Source organism: Enhydra lutris, unplaced genomic scaffold, assembly GCF_002288905.1.
Source record: "Enhydra lutris kenyoni isolate GAN:26980312 unplaced genomic scaffold, ASM228890v2 scaffoldscaffold9, whole genome shotgun sequence".
NCBI lineage: Eukaryota > Metazoa > Chordata > Mammalia > Carnivora > Mustelidae > Enhydra > Enhydra lutris.
Genome location: NW_019154093.1, coordinates 45,153,649 through 45,166,999, shown reverse-complemented (window position 1 = coordinate 45,166,999; position 13,351 = coordinate 45,153,649). Strand labels below are relative to the sequence as shown.

The 13,351-nt window shown below is 39.2% G+C and overlaps 2 protein-coding genes across 24 annotated transcripts in view; one reads left to right on the top strand and one right to left on the bottom strand.

The window, feature by feature from the left end:
- LOC111143232 (DnaJ heat shock protein family (Hsp40) member B4) overlaps positions 1 to 12,530 on the bottom strand; it is a 46,270-nt gene extending 33,740 nt beyond the window's left edge. The window contains exon 1 of one of the 2 annotated variants that reach the window (XM_022496831.1): positions 12,121 to 12,530. The gene's annotated coding sequence lies outside the window, so the exon portion shown is untranslated. The remainder of the gene's footprint in view (positions 1 to 12,120) is intronic. The other variant, XM_022496830.1, reaches the window with a different exon arrangement.
- LOC111143229 (far upstream element binding protein 1) overlaps positions 11,113 to 13,351 on the top strand; it is a 35,239-nt gene continuing 33,000 nt past the window's right edge. For 9 of the 22 annotated variants that reach the window (XM_022496819.1, XM_022496805.1, XM_022496811.1 and 6 more), the window contains exon 1: positions 12,658 to 12,868. In XM_022496819.1, the coding sequence (XP_022352527.1) occupies positions 12,749 to 12,868 (120 nt within the window). In that variant the 5' untranslated portion in view covers positions 12,658 to 12,748. Of the gene's footprint in view, positions 12,869 to 13,351 lie in introns of all 22 variants that reach the window. The other 13 variants (XM_022496826.1, XM_022496823.1, XM_022496825.1 and 10 more) reach the window with 5 other exon arrangements.

The following is a 13,351-nucleotide window of genomic DNA, read 5'->3' as shown; positions in this document are numbered from 1 at the left end:
GGTAGAGTCAATAGGACTTCCTGATGAATCAAATGTGGGATATGAGGGAAATCAATAACACAAGATTTTTCAGCTTCAGCAAACGGAAAGAACAAAGTTCTTGACTATTGACTAATATAGGAAGCTATTGACTAATATAGGAAGATAGAAGAGCTGAGGGGTGGGGAATTGGGGGGTTCAATATTGGACATTTTAAGTTTAAGATGCTTATTAAACTTACGAATGGTAGTATCAAATAAGCAGTTGGATATATGAGTCTAGTATTCTTAGAAGCAGTCCAGACAGAAGATAAAAATTTGGGAGTAGAGGTGATCTTAAAACCTCAAGGTTAGAGGGCGCCTGGATGGCTCAGTGGGTTAAGCCTCTGCCTTTGGCTCAGGTCATGATCTCAGGGTTCTGGGATTGAGCCCCGCATTGGGCTCTCTGCTCAGCGGGGAGCCTGCTTCCTCCTCTCCCTCTGCCTGCCTCTCTGCCTACTTGTGATCTCTCTCTGTCAAATAAATAAATAAAATCTTTAAAAAAAAAACAAAAACAAAAAAACCCTCGAGGTTAGAGATTATACTAGAGTGAATGCAGATGGGGAAAAGAAGTTCCAAGGACAGAGTTCTAAGATTCACAAATGCATTAGTAGTAACTATTTCTAGGAAGGTGGGGTCCTCTCCCTTATCCCCAGGAAATGAATCTTAATTATTCAAAACCAAGTATGGTACTTGCTAGAGTAAGCCTGTGAGTCAGCTTTGGTCAGCACAAGGTTAGTCCGATTGGTGTCCAGCGGAAGGGGGTAGTATAAAGGTTTCCTTGCTTTTGAAGACAAGAAACTCTCTTCTTCCACTTTACAGTTATGACTGCATAACACTGGGAACCATGGCAACCCTTATGCAATCATCAGGCGCATTATGCTGAGGATGGCAGAGGGCAAAGATGAAAAAAACATGGGTATCTCATGTATTGCTGAGCTATAACTCAACCAGCCGTAGAGTCACTCTGTGCCTAGATTTTTTGGTTATTATTTAATACGGGTTTTCATTACTTATGGGAAATAGCATCTGGTTACAGTAATCTCATTTTTCATTTTCATAGCAATGCTTAGGTATCAAAAAACAAACTGAAACTCAGGGGGTCCCTGGCTGTCTCAGTCAATAAAGCATGTGACTCTTGATCTTGGGATCATGAGTTTGAACCCCACATCGGACATAGAGTTTAATTTAAAAATATAAACATTTGTGCTCGCTTTGGCAGCACATATACTAAAAAAATATAAACATTTAAACGCAAATGAACAAATTGAAACTCTAAATTGAAGTTTAAAGTTGGCAAGGTTAAATAACCTAGCACTTAGGTAACAACGGTGAATTGAAGCTCATCTAGCTCCAGTGTGTATTTTAAGTGATTAGGAGCTGTGGATTTAAAGAGTGGACACTGGGGCGCCTGGGTGGCTCAGTGGTTTAAAGCCTCTGCCTTCGGCTCGGGTCATGATCCCAGGGTCCTGGGATCGAGCCCCGCATCGGGCTCTCTGCTCAGCGGGGAGCCTGCTTCCTCCTCTCTCTCTGCCTGCCTCTCTGCCTCCTTGTGATTCCTGTCTGTCAAATAAATAAATAAATCTTAAAAAAAAATAAAGAGTGGACACTAGTGAAAGACATGGGGAACAGGAGTTGGGAATTCTCAAAGTGATTGGCAAACCAAGGCCTGGAAGTAATAGAGATTGAAAAGGGAAGTATCAGAATTACGGAGTCTATTAGTAAACAAGATAAAGTGAAAAGAGCTCTTAAGAATATTAGAATTGAAGATTTTAGTTTTTGAGTAGTCTGAAGACTAGATGTAGCTTGTACCAATGAAAGGGAATTAATTGTATTTTGAGTACTCAGGGACTGATTGGTTAATATTTACTCACATTCACTATGTAGCTTGTTATTTTGTGTACTTGGGATTCAGTGCTAACTAAAACACACAAGGTGCTCTGTGGAGGTCACACTTTGGTGTAAAGAATAGACAAACAAGTAAACAATTAGAACTTTGGTGAATATGGAGTTTCTGGCCAGCATAGTCAAAGGCACTCAGTAGTATCTGATTTGAGATGAAGTTCCCTGGTTGTGGCTTGGCTAGCAACTGGGGGTCCTTACACAGGGTTGCACACAGCACACAAGTGAATGAGAATCGGGATGACAGTAACTGGCAATTATGTGAGTATTTCACATATGCACACTCAGAAGTAAACATTTAATGATTGATCAGATCATTAAATTTCTTCCATTCCAACTCTTCAACACTTGCTTAATAAACTATAGGTTATTTTTTTAAAGATTTTAAAGTAATCTCTACACCCAACATGGGGCTCAAATATTAGATATTCTTTGTTAGACTGATCCAAAGAACTATCTGAAAACAAAGATGGAGTCTTTGCAGTGATTCATGGTTTTATTCAACATTAACTCCCTAGAACAAGCTCCATGAGGGTAGGCATATGTGTCTATTTTGTTCGCTACTATATCTCCAGCACTTAGAACAATGTCCAGCATTTTTACTGAACCGAATAAATAAGCACCTACAGGATGAGAGGTATTATGTTAATCACAAAGGTAAATAAAACAGTTCCCACACTTAAGGAGTTTACCATTTTAAAGGATCTAAGTAAGGGGCACCTGGGTGGCTCAGCGGGTTAAAGCCTCTGCCTTGGCTCAGGTTATGATCCCAAGGTCCTGGGATCGAGCCCCGTGTCGGGCTCTCTGCTCAGCAGGGAGCCTTCTCCCCCCTCCCACCTCTCTGCCTATTTGTGATCTCTGTCAAATAAATAAATAAAATCTTTATTTTTAAAAAAAGGATCTAAGTAAAAATCTCTCGGTCTTCACTTATATCAAAGTACATCCTTAAAGAGCAAGGTTGTTAAGAATCTAAAAGCATTATCTGTCCTGGACCAAAGAAATTTATTGTAGGCTTCATATGACCTTAAATTTAAAAAATAAACTACCATTCTATCTTGAAAAATTAGTATTTGTATCACTAGGTACTACAATTAGATGACCTGTTATAAAAAATGATTATGTAAATCAAAGAAAAATAACAATTTCAGGTGCTGCTTTTAAACATTTTAATTACTTCTTTTCAAGTCCTTTCAAATATATTTTAACAAAAGTGAAGTGAGAATATCACTTAATAGGAAGCAACATAAAAGAACAAACAGAATCAGAAGGCAAATTCCAAAGAGATCACTGCTATAAATAGAGACATGAAAATGTCAGGACAGAGAAGCAAAGTTCCACTAAAAAACAACAACAAAACCGTATGCCAAGTGGGCTTTACATCTCATACCCGCCCATCTTCAGTTAAGGATTTCTTTCACTGGCAAAGATCCTCTTTCAATAATCTATTTCAAAATACAAATGTTGTAAAGGTAGATGTCCTGATTATAAAAATCAAGATGTTTTTGGTTCTGCAAAGATTCGTCTTCCCCTTGTACCTAAGAAGCAGAAATTTACTGAAATTTAACTGAATCACTGCTGCTTCAGAGTTCTTTGATGAAATAAAGAGCACTGGATTAGGAGTCTAGTGTTGGCACAGCAATTAATCTTGTCACTTTGTGCATGGCTCTCGAGCAATCCAGGTCACAATTTCCTCCACCATAAAATGAGAGAAACAGATTAGATGATCTTTAAGGTCTTTCCAAGTCTGCTATCCTAAGAAGTTGAGTGAATCTTCTTTTCCATGCTAGATAGCCTCAAAAGCCCCCAATATTTATAACCACGTATTTAGCAATTTGAACTCTAGCTTTGCAGGGAAGTGGTAACTATGATAACAAACAATTCAATTTGATACTAAGATTTTACCAACATAGGGGCACCTCGGTGGCTCAGTCAGTTCAGCGTCTGCCTTTGGCTCAGGTCGTGATCCTAGGGTCCTGGGATTGAACCCCATGTCAGGCTCCCAGCTCAATGGGGAACCTGCTTCTCCCTCTTCCTTTGCTCCTCCCCCTGCTTGTTCTTGCTCTCCTCCCGCTCTCTGTCAAATAAATGAGATCTTAAAAAAAAAAGACTTTACCAACATAAAAGCACCAAGATATATTGGCAAACCAAAGAGTAAGATCCAGTCCTCAACCAGCCCTCTTTTATACGAGAGAAAAGGGGAGAGAACAAGGTATCTGTGTTCAAAATATGTACTAGTCTAACTGGGGAAACAAAATATAATTAAGCTAAATTCTGTAATTATTAAACTTTTTGCATAAGAGGGCAGTTTTCAGACTGATAAGCATAAGAATCAACCACGATGCCTATTTTTTTTTTTTTTTTAAATAAGAGATGTAAATTTCCTAAAACAAGTTACATTAGGCCCTGGTGGGGCCCAAGTATCCACATTTTTTAAAAAACACCCTAGATAATGCAGGGTTTTTCTCAAACATACTCTTGTTTAAGGAACACTGTCCTAGCCTAGATCAACAAAAACTTGATAGGGCTCAAAAACAGAAAATGCTTCTAGACCTTGAATTCTCTAGACTATATGCCCACAATAACTAGAGAACAAACTATAAGGCATCAAAAATTAGCAAAAGTCTAATGGAGCTATTTTATTTTAGTGGTTCTCAAGTGTGGGCTACACTTTAAGGATCAACTTAGGAAGTTGTTACACATACAGATACAGACCAATGAAATCAAGATTCTGGGAGTGGGGGTCAGGGCTCAGCTTTAACATTTTTAAAAAAGCTCCCTGTAATGAATATACTGAATTAAGTAAAAGATCAACGGAATTGGTTAGTCAGGTTAAAGTTCATGAAAAAAGATAATTTTTAATTTTGATCTTTATTTGGCTAAAGTTTTAATGAATAAGATAAATGTAACAGAAGTGAAAGGAACTGATATATAAATATATGATTCAATTAGGGAGAAAAAAATAAACATGCTTTGACCACAAAATAAAGGAAGAATAAGAACAGTAAATATATCAATTTATTTTAGACATTTTGGTTTTGAAGCAACACACAAAATGAGTCTTGGAGATAGCTGCAGACACAGATCTGGAAATACATCTAAGGAATAAGTACAGGACTAATTCAAAGTAAACTAACAAAACTTATGTAACACTGTTTGTTAACTACAGTGGAATTAAAATTTTTAAATACTTTCACAGGTCAAAAAAATTATGAAACCATATATATTACATACATTCTATAGTTTTATTATATATTATATTCCGCAGCATTATATACCAGCTTTATTCTAAGTTATTTGGATGTATGCTATAATTAACTAAAAGCATTCAGGAACTGGGTGGTAAAGCCAATTTTTTGAGACAGATATTGTCAGGAGTACCCAATTTTTAACCTAGCATTATCCCTACAGTAAGGGAGCATTATGGTGTATCAGTAAGGGCAGGTAGCTCTGAATTTTTTTCATTAAATGTTGATTCAATTTCCTATATATTTTATGATGTTGTGCTGTATCTCCCATGATCCTGGTCAAAGGACAGATCCTGCTTACACACAGGCTGCCAACAGATGTGTGCAACTCGCTAAATGCTATTTATATATTCAAAGAGGCACTGTGTACGATACAGTAAGGATGGTCCTTCTTTCATTAAATTTGAAGAACCATGTAAAGTTGGGAAGGAACCTTAGCAAGCCCCTCTTTTCCCCCATATATGCTTTCTGCCTTCACTGAAAGGCAAAGAAAATTTATCTCATTTTCAGGAAGAGCCTTTGTCTCAAGCATTAATTGTTCTTAAAAAATTAAATTATACAGAATTCTACTCTTAATTTTCTGAAGAGTCTGATTTTATTTTTTTTTTAAAGATTTTATTTATTTATTTGACAGACAGAGACACAGAGAGAGAGGGAGCACAAACCAGGGGAATGCGAGTGGGAGAAGCAGGCTTCCCACAGAGCAGGAAGCCCGATGTGGGACTTGATTCCAGATCCCTGGGATCGTGACCTGAGCTGAAGGCAGATGCTTAACAACTTAGCCACCCAGGAGCCCCAAAAGTCTGATTTTAAAACTCTTGATATGCTTTTTTTTTTGGAGGTGGGCTATTTTATAGAGGAATCCAATATGCAAACAGTACAAACACTATCATAGACACTCTGTGGTAATACAGAGGAAAAATTAAAGTTAAGCAATCCTATTCTTTTCTTGAAGAGGCTTACAATCTAGTTTGTGATGTGGATTACAAACACATAAACCCCCTAAACAATGTATCTGAAAAATAATATTAATCATACCAAATATATATGTATGTATACACATACACTCTAAGCACTATATATACATAAATTTTAGTAAAGCATATTACTGATTCATCCAATACAATTAACACAGAAAAACAAGCCTTTATCCTTTTTTTTTTTTTTTTTTAAAGATTTTATTTATTCATTTGACAGACGGAAATCACAGAGAAGCAGGCAGAGAGAGAGGGGGAAGCAGGCTCCCTGCCGAGCAGAGAGCCCGATGCGGGGCTCGATCCCAGGACTCTGGGATCACGACCCGAGCCGAAGGCAGAGGCTTTAACCCACTGAGCCATCCAGGCGCCCCAAGCCTTTATCCTTTTATATAACACATGGGTTCTTTAATTTTGTATGTAATATTTTTATTACCTTACATTAAGACCTGGTTCTCATGAAGAACTTTGGCATACATCTCAATAAAAACAAATGCATGTATTTTTAAAATCCGAGTAATAAACACTAAGTTGTGAACCACACCATAGGAAACTACAGAGATCCATTTCATTACTTGATTTTTTATAGATTCTTCCATTCTTTCAACACAGGTCGCCTGGGTTCAGATCACTAACACTTACTAATATGTGAACTTGGGCAAGTTAGTTAACTTACCTGTACCCCAGCAAAAGAGATTTTAATAAGCACCTCATAGAGCCACTGTAAGCATAAATGAATTAAATACAGACAAAGCACTTAGAACAGTACCCAGTATATCGCACTAGCCATTATCAGCTCTTGCTATGAGTGTGCTATGCAGTAAAGACACAGAAAAAGACATAACCTTTACTGTCATGGACCTTACAATCTATTGGGAATTCCAAATAAACAATAAGCGATACTGTGCTACTATTGTCATGACGTAGTACCTGACAACTAAGAATCCCTGAATTTTTAGAGTTCTCGACAGGCTTTCTGTTACAATGGAAATTACCAGGCAATAGTAAAATGGAAGAGGTGGGAAGTGTACCTGATAAAAAGGGAGCTCTGCAGTTATGGGTAAGTGAGAATGACGAGGATAATAGAAGTCTAGATTTAGGGCAAATCAATGATCTTAAACAATATCCTAGTATTCTTCAGTCTACTTACAGCCCTTCAATCAGGACATACTATCAAATTTGGTACCCAAATCAGAGAAGAAATCTCTAATAACTGAGCATGAGATGATAGTATTATTAACTTCTGAAAGAGAAAACAGAAGTCACAGTGTAAAAACATAAGACCTTTTATTATCCTTTACTGTTGGCTACTTTTCAGAAACAGATTAAATTGCCCTCTCTTTTTGGTACACTGGTAAAAGGAAGTTGTGTGACTTACCAAAGGGCACATGGGTCATACTTCAACACAGATCTTCTTGGACCTAGCCCAGCGTCCTTTCCACTATCTGGGGCTACCTCCAGTTTCAGACACTGGTCAAACTGTTGTTTTCCAAAATGTTCCAAAGTAAATTTGTATTAACAACTCTGTTCTCTAAAATGCTAATATATGGGTGCCTGGGTGGCTCAGTTGGTTAAGTGTCTGCCTTCAGCTCAGACCATGATCCCAGGGTCCTAGGATCAAGTCCTAAAATCAGGCTCCCTGCTAGGCGGAGAGTCACTTCTCCCTCTGTCCCTCCCCCCAACTCATGTGCTCACATGCTCTCTCTTAAAATAAATAAATTTATTTTTCTCGCAAAAATAAAATCTTAAAAAAAATAAAATGCTATTATATCTTGCTTCCATTCACACCTCAGTCTGAAATAGAATTCTAAAAACTCAGTCAAAAGGGATATAAAAGTCATTAAACCAAAAACCAACCTAATGATCAAACACCCTAATGACATCCTGAACTATTTACTTTAATTTGAAGTGGCCACTTCCCTCCTCACATCTAACCTGAATCTGTTGTAACTATGTACTGAGGAAATATTGGCCTGGTTTAAATGACATACATGTAGTTTTCAGATCCTTCTGGCTAAGAGCTGTTAGGAGGTAGGTGATCCACAGAAAGTTGAGGCAGGAAGCCTGTACAATTCTGTCAGTCTAAGATGCCTGTTAAGGGGCACATGGATGGCACAATCAGTTATGCATCCCACTCTTGGTTTCAGCTTAGGTCATGATCTCAGGGTTGTGAGATGGGAGTCCCTTGTTAGGCTCTGTGCTCAGAAGCAAGTCTGTTCGGACTCTCTCCCTCTCTAAAATAAATAAATCTTAAAAAAAAAAAAAATGCCTGTTAAAAAGCCATAATGGACTTTTCTCCAAAAGCTAAAAATAAGAATCTGTTAATATTTCACAGATTTAACAAATCCAAAAGTGAAAACTGTGCTAAGAAAAAAATCATGTAGTCATTTGGTAACCAGTAAGTCAGAAGGTAAAATAAGAAACTTGCCACTGCATTTAATAGCTCAACTTTAATTGCATTTGCTTATCTTCTCACTCTGTTATCTGGTATATCTAAATGCTCCCTACTGTACTTCTGGAAGTTCAAAACACCAACTTCTAATTCTTCCTAAGGATAAAATATGAAATACCAATTTCTGTGGTAAGAGTCTGACTATAAAATATGATTCAGCCAAATATTTAGCCAATATCAAAGCATAATAAGCCAATTTTAGATTATTAGCTATGATACATCCACTTTTAAGAAATTTACATTGTAAAAGGGAATAAATTTAGTCAAGAAAAGCCTGATCTCATCAATTTTAAAAGTAACCAGAAAAGTACAAATGGCTCTGAGATTGAGAACTCACATAGCCTAATCAAAATTCTCTGGTTAGTTTTCCCACAATTCAGCTGCTCTTGCAGGTTCCTGGGTTTCACCAAAACTAAGATTTGAACATAACTGCAATCCAAAAAATGTACACTGATTATCCTTTCTTTTTTTTTTTTTTAAAGATTTTATTTATTTATTTGACAGAGAGAGAGATCACAAGTAGGCAGAGAGACAGAGAGGGGAGGGGAAGCAGGCTCCCTGCTGAGCAGAGAGCCCGATGTGGGACTCAATCCCAGGACTCTGGGATCATGACCTGAGCTAAAGGCAGAGGCTTAACCCTCTGAGCCACCCAGGCGCCCGGATTATCCTTTCTTGATTATAAAATGCCAGAAGCCAAATTACAAGTTTATTACTAGTTTCCATTTGCATAGCACTTTCTGTTTTCTGAAGAACTCACAGATTATCTCATTTGAGGACAGTAAAGGAAGTTATGATCATCAATAGAAATCTGAGACATAGAGACTAAGTTACTTGCCCAAGGCCACACACAACTAAAATGCAGAGGCAGATTTTTTTCAGTATGCACTTTCAACAAATGTCTAGAATGTTGACTGTGCATTAGGGACTGGTCAATGGTAAACAGTCCTTGTTCCCCAGTTTACATTCTAAAGGAAAAGAAACAATAAACAAGTAAACACACAGAACATAATTTCAGATAAATGCTATAAAATGGTAATGGGATAGTGATTGCAGAATGGCACAGCTAGAGGTCAGAGATGGCCTAAGTAGGTGATATCTGAACTGAGCCTCGAATGATGAGGACAAACCATCCACGAGAAAGTCTATAAAAGCATCCAGGCCAGGCAGAAGAAAAGGCAAACATAACATCCCAAAGGCAGGAAGTATCTTGGACAGCAAGGTCAGTGAAGAAGAATGAAAGTGAGGCGTGTTTAGAGATAGTGGCCTGCTCATATGGAACCCTTAAACCACTCCAGGAGATAGGATTTTAAAGTACTTGGGGCGCCTCAGTGGTTCAATCGGTTAAGTATTCAACTTTGCTTCAGCTCAGGTCATGATCTCAGGGTTGTGAGATGGAGCCCTATCAGGCTCCCTACTCAGTGGGGAGTCTTCTCTCCTCCACCCTCTGCCCTTATGCCCACCCCCACGATACAGACTCTCTCCGAAATAAATCTTTTAAAAAGTGTAATAGGAAGAGAAAGGTGAGATGATCTGATTTGTTTTAAAGAAAGAAATCATTCAAGCTGCTATATGAAGAAACAATTGTAATATAGTCGGGTAGAGGCTTGAACTTCAAAAGTATTGGTAATGGATCCTTGTTACTTTTGATAACTTACATGTATATTACATATTTTTATAATTTCACAATTTAAAAAAGCAAATTATAGACATTTAAGGGTGGAAGCAGAAAAGCCAAGTAGAATACTATTACAGTCCAGGACTAAGTGATGGTAACTTGGGAGTAGTGGAAATGGAAATTAATAGAATTTGGGATGTACCACAGAAGTATGGTAAATAGGTTTTCCCAATGGAGAGGCAGGGGCAGGAATTAAGGCTGACCAATGGTTCTCAATGTAGGATGATTTTGCCTACCAGGGGACATCAGCAATGTCTGGAGATGTTTTTGACTGCCACAACTGAGTGTGTGTGGTGGTGTGTGTGGGGGGGTGGTGTTATGTTACTAGTATCCATGGGTAGAGGCTAAGAATGGTGCTAAACATATTTCAGTACACAGTGGTATTTCCAAACATAATTATCTGGGGGCACCTGGGTGGCTCAGTGGTTTAAGCCTCTGCCTTCGGCTCAGGTCATGATCTCAGGGTCCTGGGATCAAGCCCCACATTGGGCTCTCTGCTCAGCAGGAAGCCTGCTTCCCCTACTCTCTCTGCCTGCCTCTCTGCCTATTGTGATCTCTCTCTCTCTGTCAAATAAATAAATAAGATCTTTAAAAAAAACAAGTTTAAAAAAAAAAGGAATCCTAATCTAAACTGATTCCAACTCCCCACCCTGGTTCCAGGAGAGTCTACAAATAAAATACAGATGAAAGGCTTTACTTTGCACATTTAGAGACAACTAAAATTGTCTGAAATAAAGTTTGTTTGCAGGTAAATCATATCACTCTATGGTTAACATTATGTTGATCAGAAGGACTGATGGGTATATGCCTAATACATAAAATATGAAAAAAATCAGTTGATTAATGTCACTTGTTAGACACACTTTCTCAAAACATAACTGAAAAAATTGTTTAGTAACACCACCCAAAATGCTTTTAGTTTTTTTTCCCCCAGTTATACTTAAATCTGTAGTCCAATACATTTGCTGCTTTTCCAAATACAAATCCTCACCCCTCCAAACCTAAAGGGATAGGTACGAACACTGAAGAAGATAATCAGAGCTATAAATGGTTAAGACAGTAGGAAAAGCTTCATTGGAGGAAAATGTCCGCCCACTTGCAGCTACATGCATGTATGTCTAGTTATCTTACTTGGGCCCTTGAACAAGAGGACATTAACTGAAATTATCAGGAAGATCACAACACACATTTCTTCCAATTACTCTTCTGACTAGCAATGGGAAAAGTACTTTCTTAGACCTAACTCACAAAACATAAAATGCCAAAATTGGTAACGTTCATTTTACCTCGGTCTTTGTTATCTAAAAACAAGGGAATTTTGGAGAAAAAAAAATTATCACTTTGATCGACTCCTAAATAAGATTCGTAAAGCATCCAAATGAGTCTGAAGCCACTACTAGTACTGGAGTAAATTATGTGCCACCAAATGCTTGGGAAGGTCTGAAATTACTTGATAACTGAAGTAGATGACATAAAATACACACACTTAATTATCCAGGCCTGGGATGACAATTCAGAACATCACGTTATATTTGGGTTCTTAAAGAAACTACAGGAACTTCCGGAAGCCACAAAGTCAATTTTGGTCAAGAAATGATGTTTTTGTCAACTCTAAGATGATCTCAATAAAACTGGCCCTGGACACATACTAGGTTACTAAGTGTAGTTACAGCAGAATTTTAGGAACAATCACGTTTTTAAAAGGAAAAGGGCAGTCATAATTTGACCTCATCCACACTACACAAAAATACCGAAATCAGCTAGAGAACTAAGAGGCCTCAAGCCTGAATTCATCCCCACTTGCGATAAAACACATCTGCCAATCTATAATTAAAATACAGGGACACTTTACTACCCTGAAAATCAGGACGAGATCCCGCCGGGCCCGGAGGACGTTTTCAGAAACATCTCCGCGTGGCGTCCCGGGCGCCCTTCTCCCAGGCACACTCCTGGTTGCGGCGCTCTCGAGATACTGTAGCGTCGTCCTTACGCCTGTCGACGTTACCCTCTTTCCCTTGGATACAGAAAATGACCCTAGGCGCGAAATTCACCCACAGTCCCTCCCCGAGTCTGCAACCAATAAAAACCAACTACTCTTTCTTGAGGTCTTCAAAAATGCAAGCCAACCGGGGTTGCCGCGCCGGTCTCACCCACCACCCCGGAAGTAGAAGCAACACAGTCTCAACAAGAGAATGCGCACAGAGGAGGCGCCAAAATAAACTCCACTCTCGCGAGATCTTAAACACAAGTCTCGCGACATCCTTCTGCCTCTCCTTGTTTTTTTTTTTTTAGCCCCACCCCCACACCAGTTCGTTGCCTCAAAACATCGCGATATTTTCTCCTTTCAGTCTCCGCCCCTTTACGGCACGATGGTCGCACAAGAATGTGATAGAGGCTCGACGGCCGCCATTTTCTTTCTTTCTTAGCAGTTGGCTGAGGGAAGGTGTCTGCGAAGAAGCGGCAGCGGCCACTGTAGCGTAGGCATGGCAGACTACTCAACAGTGCCTCCACCTTCTTCTGGCTCAGCTGGTGGTGGAGGCGGCGGCGGCGGTGGTGGGGGAGTTAACGATGCTTTCAAAGATGCGCTGCAGAGAGCACGGCAGGTAAGTCTGGACCTCGCGGCGGGATCCCGAACGCTCATGGTAATTGGCCGCTGGCTGAGTAGGCCGCTACTTCTTCGCGCATGAGGAAGAGGAAAGAAGTGCCCTTCCGGGCCCTGAAATGTGAGGAGATTTATGGTTCCCCACGTTGGTAATACAGTTCGGAGGCCGGAGCTCGGTTTTGTGTATCTTGGCGTCTAAGCCATTTAGAACCCCAACGCGTGTTACGCATAGATGGCTTTAGGTCTTTCGCTTCTGCGGCAGTCGCGCTTCTTTCACTGAGGAGTTAGCGTGGCATTTCCTTTTTTTCAGTTTGAACATTTTCCGTGGGATAAAGCGCGTGTAGTTTTTACACAATGGTATGGAAGGTTCTGGTAATGAGTTTGGGAGAGGACTAGGGTCTGCCCTCAGGAACCGTGATAAGGGAGGGATATGTCAGTACAGCAGTCTTTACAGCTTCCAGCTCATTCGGGCTGTCTCAAAATT